At 42.4% G+C, this 19,963-nt stretch overlaps 1 protein-coding gene across 8 annotated transcripts in view; it reads right to left on the reverse strand.

Annotated features, from left to right (window-relative positions):
* The window catches only part of PDLIM7 (PDZ and LIM domain 7), a 124,914-nt gene that overhangs the window by 13,233 nt on the left and 91,718 nt on the right, over positions 1-19,963 (reverse strand). For 6 of the 8 annotated variants that reach the window (XM_077265923.1, XM_077265925.1, XM_077265924.1 and 3 more), the window contains exons 6-8: positions 6,478-6,515; positions 3,702-3,945; positions 537-717 (exon numbers count right to left, since the gene is read on the reverse strand). In XM_077265923.1, the coding sequence (XP_077122038.1) occupies positions 537-717; positions 3,702-3,945; positions 6,478-6,515 (463 nt within the window). Of the gene's footprint in view, positions 1-536; positions 718-3,701; positions 3,946-6,477; positions 6,516-17,518; positions 18,182-19,963 lie in introns of those variants that run through there. The other 2 variants (XM_077265930.1, XM_077265929.1) reach the window with 1 other exon arrangement.

Below are 19,963 nucleotides of genomic sequence, written 5' to 3' on the forward strand. Positions count from 1 at the left end.
TTTATCAAAACTACAGCAAGCAGCCCAGTAAGTCACACATCGCTATAATTAAGGTCTGTGTCTCCACATCATGTTACTCTCAGATTAGGTGGTAAAAACCTGATGATAGATTCCCTTTAAGACAAATGGAGGTGTCTGATTCTAGATGAATGGGACAGAAAATATGATTCCTAGTCATAGATGTATTCTTCTATCTCCATAATATGGTGCCATACAGAACCACCACAGCACATGGCATCCCCAAGGCCTTGCATGCAAGCCAAGCCTTACTTTTCACACCCTACTCTTCATTGTTATGCATTTTAGGGAAGGCTATAGAGAATTATGGAGATCTAATATAACTCCGATTTTCATGCCAACTGTGTACATTAATTTGTAGCTTTTTTTTTTAGAAAGAAAATCATGCATGTGGGTACTGTAGACATTGGCAACATGTCTGGATGTCATCATGTTTTCAAAAATGCTCTAAACTCTTTTCCACATCATGGTTTCTTATACTGTATGATGGTTTCAAATCAATGATTCCATCTCCTCACCCCGGTAATCTTCTTTTTACACTTGGCACAGTTTGGAGCAAACCGGACATCATAGCAGCGTGGACAGAATATAGATCCCTTCTCTTCAAAAAAGCCTCCTTCCTCGACCACTTTGTGACACTGGGAACAAGTAAATTCCTCAGGGTGGTAGTAACGTCCTAGCGCCAAAAGATATCGCCCTCTATAAAGACAATTCAAAAGAGCACATTACTCCTTTATAATTATTAATGTGAGGAGGTTTCACATACAGGTAATACATATAGAAAGTGCAACAAGTAGAAGAAACAAGTGACAGACTTTTGAACTTCATTGCTTACAGTGAACTTGTCACCTTGGAAAACACTATTTACCCACAGATATAGGCCTATCCTGCAGCTAAATAGTGTTACAATGCTGAGTGGCTGTCTTACTGAAAGTGCGCCTACCAAGAGAAAATTAACTTATTTCTTCCTGGGAGCTGCTGGTTTTCATTCATAGATATGCTGAGCTGTCAATTGAAGTGATGACGTGTGCTTACTGCCACCATTCACTGTACTGAGAGCGGTAACTAGACGCTCCGTGTATGTTCCCATGACTGAAAGCTAGAGGCTTCTGGGAGGAAGGAAATAAGTACATTTCCTTTAGATGAGAAATAGTGGACTTCTGTTTCCTTGGGGTATAGGGTTGACAGCATTACACAAATGAATGGGAGTTATGGGGCAGAAAAATGTTGTATATTGGTGATGCAGAGTCTAGACAGTGAGACCCCTTCCTCACAGACCAGAGAGTAAGGTTGGCCATGCACATTAGATGGAAGTCAACCAAATGATGTTTCGGCCGACAGCCATCTCAGCTGACTCTCCTTTACGCAGGAGCGCTTGCTAGGCCATGGGCTCCTGTGTTCTCTAGGAGAAAGCCGCCAGCTGACAAATTCAACCGGCACAAGGAGAACAAAGCGTACGTCAGTCTGAAATTGGACATGCATGATAGACATCTCTTCCAACCACCAGTGGTCCGGCGCCCACATACACATTAGACAGTCGGCCAGACCTGCAGAAATCAGTGGTTTTCAGCTGACATTTGCATAATATGTATGGGGGTCTTAATAGGATAAATGTCCACTAAACCTTATCTGTTAGATTCCAGATAATCAGGTACAGGAATTGGCATGGTTTCATGTTCATCACTACTGGAACATGTGGCATTCTCCAACTTTAGATGTCATGATACTTTATTAACTATCCAGTAGAAGTATAGTGCTGGCCTTCAGCAGAAAATTAAGGGTCGTTAAAGGGAGAAGGCAGCTTTGAAATTCTTATCAAAGTAAGCATAGATCCTTCTAGCCAAAAATTTTGTTTAAAAACCAACTGAATAGCTTAGGAAAAAATATTCTTTATCTTAACACGCATTATGGTGAAGGAGCACAACCTCAAAGCAGTTGACAACTTCACCTACCTGGGCAGCACTCTCTCCCACGTAGTGACCATAAACGCCAAGGTCAACAACGGAATTGTGAAAGCCAGTATCACTTTGGCAGACTGTGCAAGAATGTCTGGGAACTAAGGGGACTCAGCCTTACCATTAAGCTGAAGGTTTACCGCGCGGTGGTCCTTACCACTCTTCTCTATGCCAGCAAGACCTGGACTGTCTACAGCCGGCATGCCAAACAGCTCAATCACTTTTCACCTGAGCTGTCTCCGCAGGCTTCTCCACATCAGGTGGCAAGACAATGTCCCTGACATGGCAATCCCCAAACAAACTGGGCTCTGCAGCACTTATACTCTCCTGCTGAAACCTCAAACCAGGTGGGTTGAACATGTGGTCAGAATGCCACAGCCGATTGCCTGAACAGCTGCTGTACGGAGAACTGTGTCAGGAAAACGAGCAGTTGGTGGGAGGGGAGGCAGAAGAAACGTTATAAAGACAGCCTTAAAACGTCCCTAAAAACCTTGGAGTCAACATCAACAAATGGGAGAAACTTGCCCTGGACTGTTTAGCTTGTTGAGGCAGGATCACCTCAGGAACAGATGAAGATAGGAGAATCTTTTGAGGCAAAAAGAAAGTAAGCTGTGCACAAAGTATAAGCGGTATCTACTGTTCTTACCACATTTAGTTACTTATGTAACGCCTGTGAACGAGCTTTCAGGGCCAGGATTGGCCTCATCAATCAGCTCTGGCCTCACAGCCACTGATCCTCCTGTAAACCCTGAAGTCATGGTCACCTTCAACTACGAAGGATGAACGGCACCTTGTTAATGCATTGCTTAGAGCAGTGTGAGTGGGGTTGCGCTGTCTAGAGCACCATTCCTCCAATAATTTTGCCATTTAGCTTAGAGCTGTTAATAAATGAAGTGGGATCAGAGCACAACCGTTAGATTAAAAGTATTCTGGACCATGCCGAAGTGCTCTTGGGTATGAACCTAAAGTAGCCAGAGGACAGACTCCCTTAAATGTTGCTGTATCTGCTGACCCTGTCACTCCTCAAAGATGACAAGGGAGCTGTAGTAAAAGAAAATATCAGTTTAGCGTGTCTGCTCTGGTGGCCAATGTGAAAACTGTAATACTTTTGATGGATAGATAAAAAATATAAAAGTACCAAAAATGTAAAAAAAAAGCATATCATAAATAGGTACCTGATTTAAACAATATGGCATTTTCTGATCTAAAGAGGTTGTCCACTACTTTTTGACTGATGACCTTTCCTTAGAATAGGTCATCAATGTCTGATCAGTCGGGGTCAAACATCCGGCACCCCTCACCGATCAGCTGTTATCTGCAGCATGTCAATTCTTTCCACGATTTCATCCATGAGTGGGAAAAAATGTGAACCAAAAACACAAGAAAAAAATGCAGCAAACCCATGGCCCGCTGAAATGTTCCCAATTTTCTGCAGACATGGTGCAGAAATTTCTGGACCAAACAATGAGTACACATACCCTTAAAGTGATGGCATGTCAATAGAACGGAACCTGAGAATGAAGGTGATCCAATGCCAGGGTACTGCTGCATCCCAGTGTGGCCCACTTTATTCTCAGAATCAGTGTTTCTCCCAGAGTTTGAACTGCCACTCACGGCATATCTTAGCAACATGCCATGACTTTAGGAGATGAAAAATGTTTTTTTAAGGGGAAGAAGAACTGTTTATGGCACTGATGGCATTAATGTGATCTGGAGGAAAGCACTTACCGGATAACCTTATTGCACTGTGAACAAATAGGAGTCTTATCACCAGTGGAGGTGGGTTGAGCCGCCTGGAGGATGGAATTACGGTTTTGAGCAGGGGTGAGGGTTGCTGGCTGACTATGTTTAGTCATTACAGTGGTAGTTTTATCAGGTGCATAACGCTCAGCAAAAGAAGGATCTGTGGTCCAAGGAGGGCGAACAGCAGGTCCTGAGGGAGGCGGAGGAGGGGCCGGGAAATCAATGGAGTCTGAAAAAAAAAATCATTTATCAGAGCAGTAGGATCGGCGCTGTAGAACGCTGCATATGTAATATTCTAGTTTCCCTAGTCATTAAATGCAAAAGTGATAAATGAGGTAATCACCGAGCGTGGTTCTTGGTAAAGATATTTGGAGGTCCCCTTTAAACTGTATGCTAAACAAATAAAACATTGTTTTAATAACACAAGTGACATCTGGATATTCCTGTGTTTTATCAGAATTAAATACCTAGAATTACACATTGAAAAGCGTGCTATTGTAAAGTATAGCTAAGATCTAGATAGCGATATTAGAAATTGATGCACATTGATTTCTTTTGACATTCAAAACTAGAAATTCATTAGAATTGTGCAGTGAAGAGAAGTGTCCATAACGTGTAAATATCACATGTGGGAGGATCTGCAGCAGACAGAATGGCATGAATACATCCAGAGGATGTAGACAAAATCATTAACGGGTATTATGGAGAAACAGCAGTAATTACTCATTACAAGTGTCCTGGTGAAAGGGCAGAGACTTTGGAATCTAAATGTTAGAAGAAAACCAGCTGTAGGTAGAATTATGGGTGATAGATGGCATATCAGGATCAGTGTGCACCTAGAACAGAATATTTTATTTGTTTTGGATTTTAGGTGGTAGTTTGCTGTATGATATTCTTAATTGATCAACACTGTGCTGCGCTTCATCATGTGAACTGAATGGTTTCTAGAAATAACTGAACTTACAAGTAACTTTTCAGAATAAGTTGTCCACTGTGTACATAAGGAGCAACACCATGTTTGTCCTTTGTATCCCGCATTTTCTCCAGTTTTCTCCTCTGAAGGCTCTATCGTTTAATTTACAATTGACTCTGAGCTGGTGTGAGGAGACAAGCTGCTATGATGTAGCACATAAACTTCACAGCACACAGAGAGGGACTGCTGCTCTTCATTCCTTAGCACACTGAGACAAGCGGCGGTAGTATGGAGAGGATTACACAGCAGTACTAAGCTGGGGAGATAAACATCCAGCTCTGGGGTGAGGGAAGAGCTTGTTAGAAACCTCAGCACAATCTTTCTGTGTCTGCCTCTACCTGTTTTCTCACTCTGGTCCTCAGTCATACTTCCTTCCCCTTCCACACGCCATAGAGCAGTGTTCCCCAACTCCGGTCCTCAAGAGCCACCACCAGGTCATGTTTTCAGGATTTCCTTAGTATTGCACAGCTGATAATTGCATCACATGGACAGGCAAGCATCCAATAACCTGTGCAATACTAAGGATATCCTCAAAACATGACCTGTTGGTGGCTCTTGAGGACCGGAGTTGGGGAACACTGCCATAGAGTATAATAAGATGTGTAATCTGACACCAATCTATGCTTGTAGTCTGTCTAGGCCTGAGCAAGTCTTAGTTGAACTGTTCCTTCAGAATAAATGACTAGTTCAGGGTGGAGGGAACAGGTGTAGATACAGAATTCTCTGATAAGATATATTACAAAGTTTCGTATATTCTGCTGTACTATTAATGCATGCAAAGTTGGGTGAATGTACAGTTCCCTTTTAAGACTCATGAAATGCAACCTCTAAGAGAGGTAGGTTTATTTGATTTAATTCACATGCACCGGTACTGGTATTATAGTTACAGAACTGACAACAATGTGTAAGAGTATGGAAGTACATAACAATTTCTGTGATATTATGAGACTGTTACTTCTATTGTTGCTGTTACATATCATGCACGGTTGATTTATTTCTAGTAGTAAATAACTATTTCTACCACTTGCTACACTATTTTACCCAGTAAGCCTCAACATCCCATTTACAAGTACAAGGCCAAATTTAAACAGTTATTAAAGCATCAAGATTTTCTTAGTATCACTAATGTCTGTTGCCTGCTGGTAGTAAAATACCAGCCGCTGTCTTCTCCTCTTCCCAGTGCCACTCCAGTCCTGATCTGCCATCTCGTGACAGCAGCTCCTGACTGACCGGGAGTCAGAGCTAACGACCACAAGATCTCAATATAAGGCTAGGAGAGCCTAGTTTTGGTTCTCATAGACTTACACTGAGAAATAACTTCCTCTCCGGCTAGTCATAACTAGCAGAACAAGACTGGAGTGGTACCGAGAATAGCAGGAGACAGTGGCTGGTACGTATTACTACGTTTACTACGGGCAGGGAACAGACATTAGTGATAGTACTCCAGTGGTGACATAAAAATAACGCCGGAGTGGTGCTTTAAATATGTGATTGTACTGGAGAAATATTATGGAGGGAATATAGTATCCAGTATTCTTCACACAATAACTACACAGAGCACACAGTGCCAATCAGGTAGGACAACAGAAAACAAAAAATATGTATACCTGGTTGAGATCATACAACCAGTGTCTGATACATGCTGCCCGTGGATTAGGCAGCATGTACCAGCTGTCAGGTTCCCTTTAAGCCCTTGTTTTGGGTTCTTGCTATAAAATTAGAAAGTCAGAGCTGAAAAAGAAATGTTCTGGAGCACTTTATTTAATCAAAGGTAATTCTATCATTTACCTTGGCCGTAATTACCAGACACGTTCTTCCCGCCTTGCCTGTCAGAAGAAAAAAAGGGAGAAAAACTATAATTTTACAAGTTGGACAAATGTCGATTATTATATATTCTTCTTGGTTGTTGATCTTGACATTATGATTTTAAGAAACTTAATTAAGGTTTCATTTTGCCAATCCCTTACTTTGGTTAAATGACCAAAACATAATTTAAGTGTCCTTACTATAATATGATCATAGTCTTAGTAGTTAGCACTGCAGCCTTGCAGTGCTGGGGTCCTGGGTTCAAATCCCACCAAGATCAACATCTGCAAGTGGTTTGTATGTTACATAGTTACATAGTTAATAAGGTTGAAGGAAGACTGTAAGTCCATCTAGTTCAACCCATAGCCTAACCTAACATGCCCTAACATGTTGATCCAGAGGAAGGCAAAAAAAACCCATGTGGCAAAGAGTAACTCCACCATGGGGAAAAAAATTCCTTCCCGACTCCACATACGGCAATCAGACTAGTTCCCTGGATCAACGCCTTATCAAGGAATCTAGTGTATATACCCTGTAACATTATACTTTTCCAGAAAGGCATCCAGTCCCCTCTTAAATTTAAGTAATGAATCACTCATTACAACATCATACGGCAGAGAGTTCCATAGTCTCACTGCTCTTACAGTAAAGAATCCACGTCTGTTATTATGCTTAAACCTTCTTTCCTCCAGACGTAGAGGATGCCCCCTTGTCCCTGTTTCAGGTCTATGATTAAAAAGATCATCAGAAAGGTCTTTGTACTGTCCCCTCATATATTTATACATTAAAATAAGATCACCCCTTAGTCTTCGTTTTTCCAAACTAAATAGCCCCAAGTGTAATAACCTATCTTGGTATTGCAGACCCCTCAGTCCTCTAATAACCTTGGTTGCTCTTCTCTGCACCCGCTCCAGTTCAGCTGTGTCTTTCTTATACACCGGAGACCAGAACTGTGCACAGTATTCTAAGTGTGGTCGAACTAGTGACTTGTATAGAGGTAAAATTATGTTCTCCTCATGAGCATCTATGCCTCTTTTAATACATCCCATTATTTTATTTGCCTTTGTAGCAGCTGCCTGACACTGGCCACTGAATATGAGTTTGTCATCCACCCATATACCCAGGTCTTTTTCATTGACGGTTTTGCCCAGAGTTTTAGAATTAAGCACATAGTTATACATCTTATTACTTCTACCCAAGTGCATGACCTTACATTTATCCCCATTAAAGCTCATTTGCCATTTATCAGCCCAAGCTTCTAGTTTACATAAATCATCCTGTAATATAAAATTGTCCTCCCCTGTATTGATTACCCTGCAGAGTTTAGTGTCATCTGCAAATATTGAAATTCTACTCTGAATGCCCCCTACAAGGTCATTAATAAATATGTTAAAAAGAAGAGGGCCCAATACTGACCCCTGTTCTCCCCGTGTTTGAGTGGGTTTCCTCCTGGTTCTTCGGCTTCCTCCCACACTCCAAAGACATACTGATAGGGAATTTAGATTGTGAGCCCCATCGGGGACAGTGATGATATCTGCAAAGCGCTGGCGCTATATAAGCTAGTAAAAATAAATGGTCACCAAGTTTGTCCAACTAGAATGGGACAAGTGTATGCAAAGGAGCTTTCTATGGATTCTGCAACATCTAACAGGGAAGAATAAAGTCAAAGCTGCAAATAAGCATTATAAAACTAAAGATGGATGAATAAGATTGTGTGCCTGTGACGGAGAAGCTTCAATGTTCTGACCTTCCCATGCATCGTGGTATACAGAAGCTCAGCGCTGTAACTGCTTCTATCGTCATCACTTCCTAGGAGCTCCAGCTTTGCTTTAATATGCATTACTGCATATATAAATCAGTGTTGTCGTCATCCAATTACAGATGCTTATGGCGAAGGAGCCATCGGCATATACTCAATCCGTTCAGTATTACCACCACACCATATCAGTTGGTGGATAGGCTCATCTCTGGGCTTAGAAATAGGACTTTTCCTTCACCAATTATCAAATTACTTTGCTACTTTTACATTTACCCTATTTTCCTATTGGCAAATTTAGATTTACTAAGAAGCCATCAACTTTTGCCCTGGCTAGAAGTTAAGTGGCTAATGCCGCAGATTTCCAGACACTCAGACACCATGATCCCCCTCCTCCCGGCTTGAGCAGACATCTGTCACCAGCCTGACTATGTGTAGAAATTGCATTAGAACGTGTCATGTCCAGGTTACATAAGAGGCATTGCTCTATTCATGTACAACACAACAATGACTGTGATTGATGCTGCCCCTTCTCGCCTGCGCACACAGGTACATAAGGAGTGGAATCTGCATCCCAGTGACAGTCACCGGCCCTCTCTGCACTAGCTGATGATTGCCGCACTACTGTCGTTTCATCGAGTTTCTATGGGCTGGAGCATGTCGCAGTGCTGAGATCAGCAGGTCCTCACACAGAGAGAATGGGGCTCCTACTGCCGTAAAGACGCCAGCTATTGTTCTCGTCTGCCTGGGGTGTAATACTCATGCCAGGCAGCACACACCATTAATAAGGCTTTCACCTCCACCTGCTTAGGGCACCGAGATACATCGATGTAAGGTATTGTTTATCCTGGTGATTTCACAGTGAATATCTTAATGCAGCAGACAGCTGTAAATGTCATCCCTATTAATATATAAGAAATACACTGAAAGTACACATCTGGAATATATTTCTGTGCTCTTCATTCATAAGGAATATTCCCAGTCGCTGGAGTGCTTGGGTTAAATGGTTGCTCTTGGATGCCTCTGATCAGGAAGATTCATGACCTGTTTGGGTGCAATTACATATGTGGGGTATGGCTAATTGCCGGGATGCACCTGGACATGCCATGTCTTCAGGGTGCAGGTACATGTACAGTGGTAGACTGTGAGTGCTACCCATGGCTACTAATACATGTGGTACAGCACCAGTACTTTGGATATTTGCACAGAAGAAAAACAATCAAAGTATGTGAGACTATTAAAATATCAAATAAAGATCAGACAAATCTTACACTTGGGGAAGGTTAAAGTAACAGGTAATAATAGTTAATGAACAAAGAGGCAAAAGGAGAGCCGTTCCTTGCCTGTAAGAGCCTACAATCTAAATGTATTGGCAGGTATGACATAGTAGGCACGTTAGGATAAAGTGTATATCTTCCTTCCTCTTCTTATTCAGTGTAATAAGCAATGCCACAACATGTCGTTCATGGTAAATAGTATGCGCCCATTTCACCATCACACCTAGTAGACATCCCACTACAAAATCATGGGCACTAAAGCTGAAACCCTTTTGCAGTTGTAGCAGACTCAATGCTCTTGGAAAGGTTTTATATACAATTTTGAAAGTAAAATAGACAAATTTTATTTGAACAAGGCTAAAAGATTAGAAAAACAATGTAAAGTGCTGCAGTACAGGAATAAACAGAAACACTAAAATCGCCACTCCCCACGCGCGCGCAGCGGTTCTAGACGTCTTGTGTTGCATCTGCTGGGCGCATTGTTTTTCTAATCTTTTAACCTTTTTCAAATAAAATTAGCATCTTTAACTTCACTCACCTGAGTACTCCTCATTCTACTATTTCTACATGAATCTTTCGGAGTTGGTGTGCTCCTCTATATAGGGTGGGTCACTATTTAGTGCCACCACCCTGCATCGAGTATGCAGCTGAGGCTTCTGTTTGCAACAATTCTGAAAGTAGTCTGGGAAAGTCAACCAAAAGAGTATTTATTTGTGGAGAAAGATGTTGAATGAGAATGTCAGACTTGCAATAAGCATTTCAGTTCATCCCAAAGTAGTGTAATGGGACTGAGGTCAGGGCTTTGCACGGACCACTTGAACCTTGTCTTATAGACCGCCCAAAGGAAATAGCTGCTATCACTTACAAAGGTAATTTGTGTTGAGTGACGAAAGAAAAAATATTAAATATTTTTGTACCATTTCCAGCTCTGTGAGCCTCCATGGTCTATCAATACGTATCTGGGATGTTGTTACTCCAAGACGTTCATTTATAGTTTTCGGTGACAGGTCTAGCATATCAGAAAGTTCTCTAACTTTCAGGAAAGATGGCATCCTACGACAATCCGATACTACCAACAATGATTATCTAGAGAGATTGCATCACTGTGTGCTTGATTTCACATATCTGTCTGCAAAAGGTATGGCTGAAATTCCTAAACTCGGCAATGAGGATGGGACGGGACGAACTTTTAGCCATGTAGTGTACATTGTATAAAACATAGTTACCATTACTCTCAACAACTCTGGGGGCAGCTATTAACTTGAAAGTTATGCTGTTTACTTCCAGAGGATACAAAACTATCTTAGCCATTTAGTTATCTTAATATGGCAGGCTCCTTTTGGTTACAATGCAATTTTTCTCTTGTTAGAGAAGGAGCTTTTGTCAAGTGCTGAAGTTATAGGGAACTGTCTTGAAAACGAGTTTCTCCTCTAGATACAAGTACACTCTCCAGTGGTCTCCCTTTCCATATATATATATATATATATATATATATATATATACAGTGCCTACAAGTAGTATTCAACCCCCTGCAGAGTTAGCAGGTTTAATAAGATGCAAATAAGTTAGAGCCTTCAAACTTCAAACAAGAGCAGGATTTATTAACAGATGCATAAATCTTACAAACCAAAAAGTTATGATTCTCAGTTCAATTTTTATAAATTTTAAACATAAAAGTGTGGGTCAATTATTATTCAACCCCTAGGTTTAATATTTTGTGGAATAACCTTTGTTTGCAATTCCAGCTAATAATCGTCTTTTATAAGACCTGATCAGGCCGCCACAGGTCTCTGGAGTTATCTTGGCCCACTCCTCCATGCAGATCTTCTCCAAGTTATCTAGGTTCTTTGGGTGTCTCATGTGGACTTTAATCTTGAGCTCCTTCCACAAGTTTTCAATTGGGTTAAGGTCAGGAGACTGACTAGGCCACTGCAACACCTTGATTTTTTGCCTCTTGAACCAGGCCTTGGTTTTCTTGACTGTGTGCTTTGGGTCGTTGTCTTGTTGGAAGATGAAATGACGACCCATCTTAAGATCCTTGATGGAGGAGCGGAGGTTCTTGGCCAAAATCTCCAGGTAGGCCGTGCTATCCATCTTCCCATGGATGCGGACCAGATGGCCAGGCCCCTTGGCTGAGAAACAGCCCCACAGCATGATGCTGCCACCACCATGCTTGACTGTAGGGATGGTATTCTTGGGGTCGTATGCAGTGCCATCCAGTCTCCAAACGTCACGTGTGTGGTTGGCACCAAAGATCTCGATCTTGGTCTCATCAGACCAGAGAACCTTGAACCAGTCAGTCTCAGAGTCCTCCAAGTGATCATGAGCAAACTGTAGACGAGTCTTGACATGACGCTTTGAAAGTAAAGGTACCTTACGGGCTCGTCTGGAACGGAGACCATTGCGGTGGAGTACGTTACTTATGGTATTGACTGAAACCAATGTCCCCACTGCCATGAGATCTTCCCAGAGCTCCTTCCTTGTTGTCCTTGGGTTAGCCTTGACTCTTCGGACAAGCCTGGCCTCGGCACGGGAGGAAACTTTCAAAGGCTGTCCAGGCCGTGGAAGGCTAACAGTAGTTCCATAAGCCTTCCACTTCCGGATGATGCTCCCAACAGTGGAGACAGGTAGGCCCAACTCCTTGGAAAGGGTTTTGTACCCCTTGCCAGCCTTGTGACCCTCCACGATCTTGTCTCTGATGGCCTTGGAATGCTCCTTTGTCTTTCCCATGTTGACCATGTATGAGTGCTGTTCACAAGTTTGAGGAGGGTCTTAAATAGTCAGAAAAGGCTGGAAAAATAGATAATTAATCCAAACATGTGAAGCTCATTGTTCTTTGTGCCTGAACTACTTCTTAATACTTTAGGGGAACCAAACAGAATTCTGGTGGGTTGAGGGGTTGAATAATAAATGACCCTCTGAAAAGACTTTTCACAATTTAAACAAAAAATAAACAAAGAAATAACATTCTTTTTTGCTGCAGTGCATTTTACACTTCCAGGCTGATCTACAGTCCAAATGTCACAATGCCAAGTTAATTCCAAATGTGTAAACCTGCTAAATCTGCATGGGGTTGAATACTACTTGTAGGCACTGTATATATATATATATATATATATATATACTCTACGTCTTTCAGTCCTGTGTTGGTAAGGCTAGGTTCACACCATGTTTTGTAGAAATAGCAGCAGCCCTGGCTCTAAAGCTGCCTCCCTAACAAGAGAAATACTGCATGGAAGCTGGAAGGAGCTACATGACCACGTGGCCAGGACATGTTTTCATCCCCTTTTAGTAAACAACAAATTCCTATTCAATGTCAAGTAGCAGAGATCAGAGAAACATGTTAGAAATAAACTTAAAACTTTTTATATTATGATGAATAAAATGCATTTTCAGAGGCAGGGATAACCCTTTAATGAGAAAAGCCTACCCTCCATGAAGCTTAACAAAGCGTGTATTCATTATTATAAGTGGGTTCTTCCCCCCACCGCCGTCAGGAACCTCGTCCCTCGCTGTCACCTAATACTGCTCTGGCTAGTGCACTGGCTGGCAAGGGGCGCTAGCCTCACCACTGCAGATAATACCACACAGGGGACAGTGACAAACACGAAAGGGACGCGGTAAAAACACAACTTAGCTTCAACTTCCTCTGCTGTAGTGCACCGCATAACAGAATAAAGGCGCCAGGAACACAAGCTCACAAAACCAGGTGATACACCACAGCAGCCAGCGAGCTCCTTCCTCCAGGATTGGTCACTGTAGATTGCTTTATCACCTGATGCATCAGGTGACCATTTAAAGGATGGTGGGAGTGGTTACCATCCACATCAGCTGACCTAGCCACACTACAGTTACAGCTCATTACCAGCAGAGGAATACTGACATTAACCCCCGCTGGTCCTGTAAGGAAAAAGCTATATTTAAAACAGAGTGAAACCAGAGCTGCCAAGAATCCAAACATAGATTGTCACACATGCAGCCTGTTGTTGTTGTGTTGAAAAACAGTTAATTCAAGACAGGGCTCTACAGAGCTCGGTTCCTTGGGTTCCATAGACCTGATCTTGGGATCGCAAGAGGTTCCAGTGATCGGACCACCAGCAATCAATACGTTATCCTCATGAATAGGGGGTAAATTAATATTTTGGGAATAAACCTTCAATATGAACATTATTATTTCTGCATTGATCATAGAGATCAGTGCTGGATAACAAAGAGGAGCCTGAGGCCCTTGTGGCACTGGGGGCTCTTTGACTACTTGGTGGAACTCATGGTTGCTTCAGTGGTATGTTGCTCATGAATTAAGCAACCCTTATTTTAAGCAACCCGAGTTTTCATTTGTCCCTTTGTAGTAGCACAGTCTGACAATATGGCCATCAGATAAAAAAAGTCAGTGCAGCCTGTCCTAAATGCTGGAGCTTAATGGTGGGTTCACGCATATTGGTAAGTTTTTTTTTTTTTCGCTTCGGTTTTCTTAAATTTATGTTTTTCTGACATGTAATAGGCTTTGACTCATCACATTCACTTTTGATAGGTCAAGTATGTGAGGACACATCAGGCCAGTCAGCTATCAGCATGTAAAGGATGGTGCTATATAATGAATTGAATGCATATTCATGAAAAACCTTTTAGATACATAGCGGACTGTGAGAACAGTAACATTGTAAGCATAACAAATGAAATAAACTTCAAATAAAAATCACCATTGTTCATTCTGGTGAGTGCTGCCCTTTAACTCTATAGGATAAGGCTTCTAAATTAGCAGTTTTGAATTTGTGGCCATTATGTCACGAGATGCTTTGTCCCTGGAAAGTGAAGGGTTATACAACACCAGCTTGCCGCCTTATCAGCCAACATCTGTTGAACATCTGTAGGGTTTTTTTGGTCAGGAGGAGTGTGGGGGCAGACACAGGATTACTTCCTAGCAGGAGAATGTGAACACAAAGCCTGATGCTCAGAGCCTGCCCTCTGTACCAGCTGTCCTGGGCTCTGCATAGAAAGGAGAATTCTTTGTCACTGCTGGAACCTTCAGCGAGCAGAAGCTTAACCCTCTGTTTGGTAATATGTAACTGGAAGACGTTCTCAATCATTAAAATATATATGAAATTTCATAGACCGATTGATGTTGAAGAGCTGACAGGGTTAAATTGCCTTCCAACTGCGATGATTCCCATACATTTCCAATTAAACATGTGAAAGTCGCGCTGGAAATGTACAATGACTAGTATTACTGAAAACAGAGTGCCGCCTGTCTGCTGTTTGTACTGTAATACAGGTACCATGAAAAAGATTATATGCAGCATATAGAAGTCTTTGTAGAATTTCCAACCCCAAAATCTTCAGATCTGCCCAGATTACACAGCAGTGCCTATACTTACCTGCTCATATCACAGGCACAAAGCTGACTAATAAAGGGTTCCTTAATAACAGCATAATGTGACGTGCAAAAGACGCCATCGCTCCACAGGAAACATGAAGAAAAAGACTGATGGCCATGTCCTCCCCTGCAATGCATGGTAAGGGGGTAACTAGGGCACTTGGGCATGATGGCACTGGGATAAGGGCCCATGTTAGCCCCGGAGAGGGGCAGACATCAGTATATACCTCTGTTATGTGTGAAATAGAGGATTCTGGTGATTCCCTTATTAGTGGGTACGTCAGGTGTTGCAGATAGCTTATCTGTACAGCTGTGTGGTTCCACAGGTAAGGATATCGGCACATTTAGACAAGTTCTCGGAAACAGAGAGGAATGGAGATGTTCGGTGTGAATCTGCAGTGACATGTAAGCTCATCATGGGCTGATCCTTTACCAATAATGCACGTGTGACCTGCTACCACCTGCTGTAACCGGCGTCCTCCATGTGCCGTCTGTGCTCAGCATCCATTCCATGTGAGTTTATTTCTGACCATTTCCGTCCCATGTGCGCATCATACAAGACTGACTGTGATTATAGATACAGAAGACGTGATGGCCGAGTAACAGTGCGAACATATGTGCTAACAATGCAGACGTCAGGGATTGAGTTGCGAAGGTTTGCTGGCGTCTCCCATCTACTGACTCAAGAGTTTTCAGCAAAGTACTGGAGTCTGGGCTAACGTCATAGTCATCTTTCATTGTGAAACGATGGCCTGGAGAAGCGATAGAAAGAAGTGGAAGTGTATGCCAGAGCAGCATGGCTAACAAGCAGAGCCTCAGGCACCAAGTGTAAATCATATTCTTTTTCCTGCCAATAGAACATTTTTACTTTTAAGTTTGAAGCATTATATTATGTAAAGCTATAATACTACGTACATGGTACATTGCATGACTTCCATCATTTAGGGCTGTAAAGTCTGAATGTAAAAACTGAGATTCTCAACTTAAAGGGAATCTGTCTATAAGATCAACCCTCCTAAGCCGTCTATATGGGCATGTAGGTCATAGGAAGCTGAATAAAGTGATGACTTGATATCTGCAATATGATGTCTATTAAGAAAAAAAAATGGATATCTCTGGAATATGTAAATGAGCTGTTAAGATCTATGGGCAGGACATAGATCTCGCTGGGAGTCTGCCTCCAGAGCTCATTGTAAATAAAATGGGTGTTATGAGTGTGAGACACGTAATGACTGGCAATCTGCTCACCTGACCTACATGTGTCACACTGGTAATGCCATCATTCATTTACAGTAGGCTTTGGAGGGAGATTCTCAGGAAGATCTATCTTCGGCCCATAGATCTTAGAAGCTCATTTACATATTAAGAAAAACATGGATTTCTCTGGAAATAGACATCAGATCATAGATATCAAGGTATAATTTTATTAATTTCTATCATCTGCATGCACATATAGTTCATCCTCCTGACAGATGCCCTTTAACAACTTCAGCGAGTAGCATGCAATAGTTATTTTGAGAAAAAACTGAGGCATGCAAATGGCTATAACTGTGTAACTAGGAATTATTATTATTATTAAACTACATAACATACTCCCAAAGTTATTCCGCTTACATTTTTATGAAACATCCAACGGAAATAGCATTGTAAGGTGGCACTAAACTACAGGGCTGGACAACTTTTATTATGTTAGCAAGCATAACTAAAAAATAGGGCCCACAAAAAATAGGTCCCATGAGCCTAAACCTAGATAATTTACATTACATCAATTCATGTGAAATTAAAAATGGGGGATGGGGAGTAGCCTGCCCCTTTAATGCTTACACTGTATTACCCTAGTTGGTTATTTAGTGCTGTTGTGTCCCAAAAAAGTGAATCCAGTTGTAAAAGATATACCTAGGGCCACCACCACCAAGTGGTAATGTCGTGGATGATAAGTTAATGTGCTTCCATTGTTAGTCTACGCCAGTGTTTCCCAAACTCCAGTCCTCACGGACCCCACGGGTCATGTTTTCAGGATTTCCTTAGTATTGCGCAAGTAGTGGAAGTATCATGAAGGCATCAGGAATTGTTTCACCTGTGCAACACTGTGGAAATCCTGAAAACATGACCCGTGGGGTCCATGAGGACTGGAGTTTGGGAAACACTGGTCTACGCCAATAGAGGGCGGTAGTCGACACCTCCTATAGATTTGCTGCTGTTGGAACATAAACCCACCCAAAGTTTTAATAATTCCCTCTTCTGACTATAGTTGTACATAGGCTATTTGATCACTTATAGCGCCTCAGGCCTCATTATGGCTCTGTAATGTAATAGTGGTCCTATTCTAGGGCATCAGCCTTTTACAGCACCTCTTCCGTATGCCTCCAATTTCATATGGCCACATTCAGAGCTTTTCTCTGTCGGATTACATATGAATCCTACACTACTAAAAGTTATATGCTTCATCACATGTCATAAGTGAAGACATATTGTCCATTTGAACACAGTAAGAAAAGATCTGGGTCATGGCTTCCATTTTTACATGTTTGAAGATCCACCATAATTTGCTATGTTGCGTTTGACTGATCTGTACAAAAGTGATGTGCAAAAAAACAACACTGCAACATAAACCAATACATGAAATATATTTATTGTCTATTTGCTTCCATTGTCTCAGATCTCCCAGTCCCTTTCACAAAATCACTTGTGTTCTCTGCACCTACAAACGGGGTTCACCATAACTACACACTAAGTACTACAGAAGCTGCTAGATGTTACGGTCATGGTAGGAAACATGACATCGGGTCAGGAGGGAAAATACAGGTGGAAATCCCACAAAGAACACTCGGCAGTGTGTGCTCAGGAAAAGAGGATATTTACAATATTATCCCTTGAAGTACTGTAAGAGTATGTACGGTATATTGCTCTTTATACACAGCTATGGACGGAGGCCCATAAAAAAGACAAGCTTTCCTAGTATGACACACGGCATGGAGTAAGGGTGAAGGACAGGCAGGTAGGCAGAGCTATATGATGTATTTACAAGTGCTGAAATAGAAAGGTTGCAAACATCACGCAACAATTGGTCGGAGAATGCGCAGCGCTGGGAGTGGCCAACAAGACAAACAGTGGTGACATCATTGAAGTGCATCAGCTTCCATGTCCTCTTCCCCACCTGGTCCCGCCCCGCTCTCCTCTGCTCAAGGCTTCACATTAAGGGAACAAGCCGATCTCTCATGGTGCCAGTCACGCAAGCGGGTGTAACGGGGGCTCTGGAGTTCTGTGATGAACTTTTCCCTGTCTCATGGAAATGGGGGAGGAAGAAAATGGAAGGGAAAGATAAATGAAAAGGGAGAGAAAGAAAAGGAAGATGTAAGCGAGAAGAACAAACAACAGGAGCAACAGACAAAAGCAAGTTCAGATCTCTTCAGAATGCGCTCAATGGCCTGATTATAACGAGCCCTTGTAGGGCATGAGAAAAGTGACCTTTAGGCTATGTGCACACGATGCAGATTTGCTGCGGATCCGCAGTGCATTTTTCCACACAGAAACGCTGCAGATCCGCACTGTGATGTACAGTACAATGTAAATCAATGGGGTAAAAAAATAGCTGTGCAGATGATGCAGAAAAATCAGTGCGGAATTGCTGTGGATTTCAAAGAAGTGCATATCACTTCTTTTGTGCGGATCTGCAGCGTTTCTGCACCCCTCCATGTTAAAAATCCGCAGTGGCAAAAACCGCAGAAAATCCACACAAAATCTGCATCAATTCCGCATAAAAACCGCTCAAAATCCGCATAAAAACCGCTGCAAATCCGTGGCTGCGGATTCTGCCAGGAGATGCGGATTTGGTGCAGAAAATTCTGCAACTCTTTTCTTACGTGTGCACATAGCCTTACAACTGGCAGTATCCATCTATTACTGCCCTTATGTCATGTGGGTGACGGCTGGAGAACGCACAGTTCTATCTGCAAGATCCACAGGACAGTAACTCCAGTCATCCCACCCATCTAGGGGCTCTAAATGCTCCCTACATAGCTCCTGCACATATACATATTCTGCCTATGCAGCGCCCAAATCGCATCGAGCAGCTGCCTGGCGACAGCCATATTCGCACATTTCATCCATCCCTTAAAAATAAGATGGGGTTTTACAACCTCCATTTTTTCACTTTTTCCTCTGCCCCTAAAAATAGTGCTGGGCTTACTGAGAGGGGTTGAGGCTGCCATCCCCGGCCTGATGGGTTTATTATAATTCATGACATGACAAATGCGTGCCCCTTAATACATTTCACCCCAGAGCGCTTTTGATTAAGACTAGCATATGAAACCTACGTCCCCCTGTGCCTCTCTTCTCCCATGTGATACCCTTCCATACACCTCCATGGGGCAGATTAGATTCAGATGAGTCCATGGTTTGCTCACAAGTCAGTTGTGAGTGAGGTGACAGGTGTAATGAGCGGGGTTAACTACAGCTGCTGCATTTCCTCTGCACCGTGATTTATAGGATCCAGAGGCTGGTGATCCACTTAAAAAGGAAATTGTCCCCAGTATGTAATTAATACAGCCTAGCAAAACCGTAAATTAACGGTATGTTATGCGCGTAGAATAGTAACTAGTAATCTATGATGTCACACAGCAACTTGGATTTACCGTAAGTAAACCTCTTTTCCTGAACAGTGCAAGCTTGGATGCTGAAGAGATGGTGACTGTTAGTGATGAGCGAACGTGCTCGGGGAACATGTCCGAGTCTGATCGGGTGTTATCCGAGTATCTGGGCGTGCTCGTATATTATGTTCGAGTCCTCACGGCTGCATGATTTCTTAGACAACCTGAACACCTGTGGGATTGCCTGTTTGTTAGGCAAATGTCAGACAGCCGCAGAACATGCAGCCACAGGGATTCAGACAGAATGTACAAGCATGACCAAGATACTCGGGTAACACGTTGTCCGAGCACGTTCACTCACCACCACTAACTATGGCTTCTACTTGGACCCACTATTGTCTCAGTCTGCAATATGAATACTACCTCCAAAGCGGGGGTGGATACACCATTAGAGGGTCCCAAAAGCTACAGG

The sequence above is a fragment of the Ranitomeya variabilis genome, chromosome 5 (genome assembly GCF_051348905.1).
Source record: "Ranitomeya variabilis isolate aRanVar5 chromosome 5, aRanVar5.hap1, whole genome shotgun sequence".
NCBI classification, from domain to species: domain Eukaryota; kingdom Metazoa; phylum Chordata; class Amphibia; order Anura; family Dendrobatidae; genus Ranitomeya; species Ranitomeya variabilis.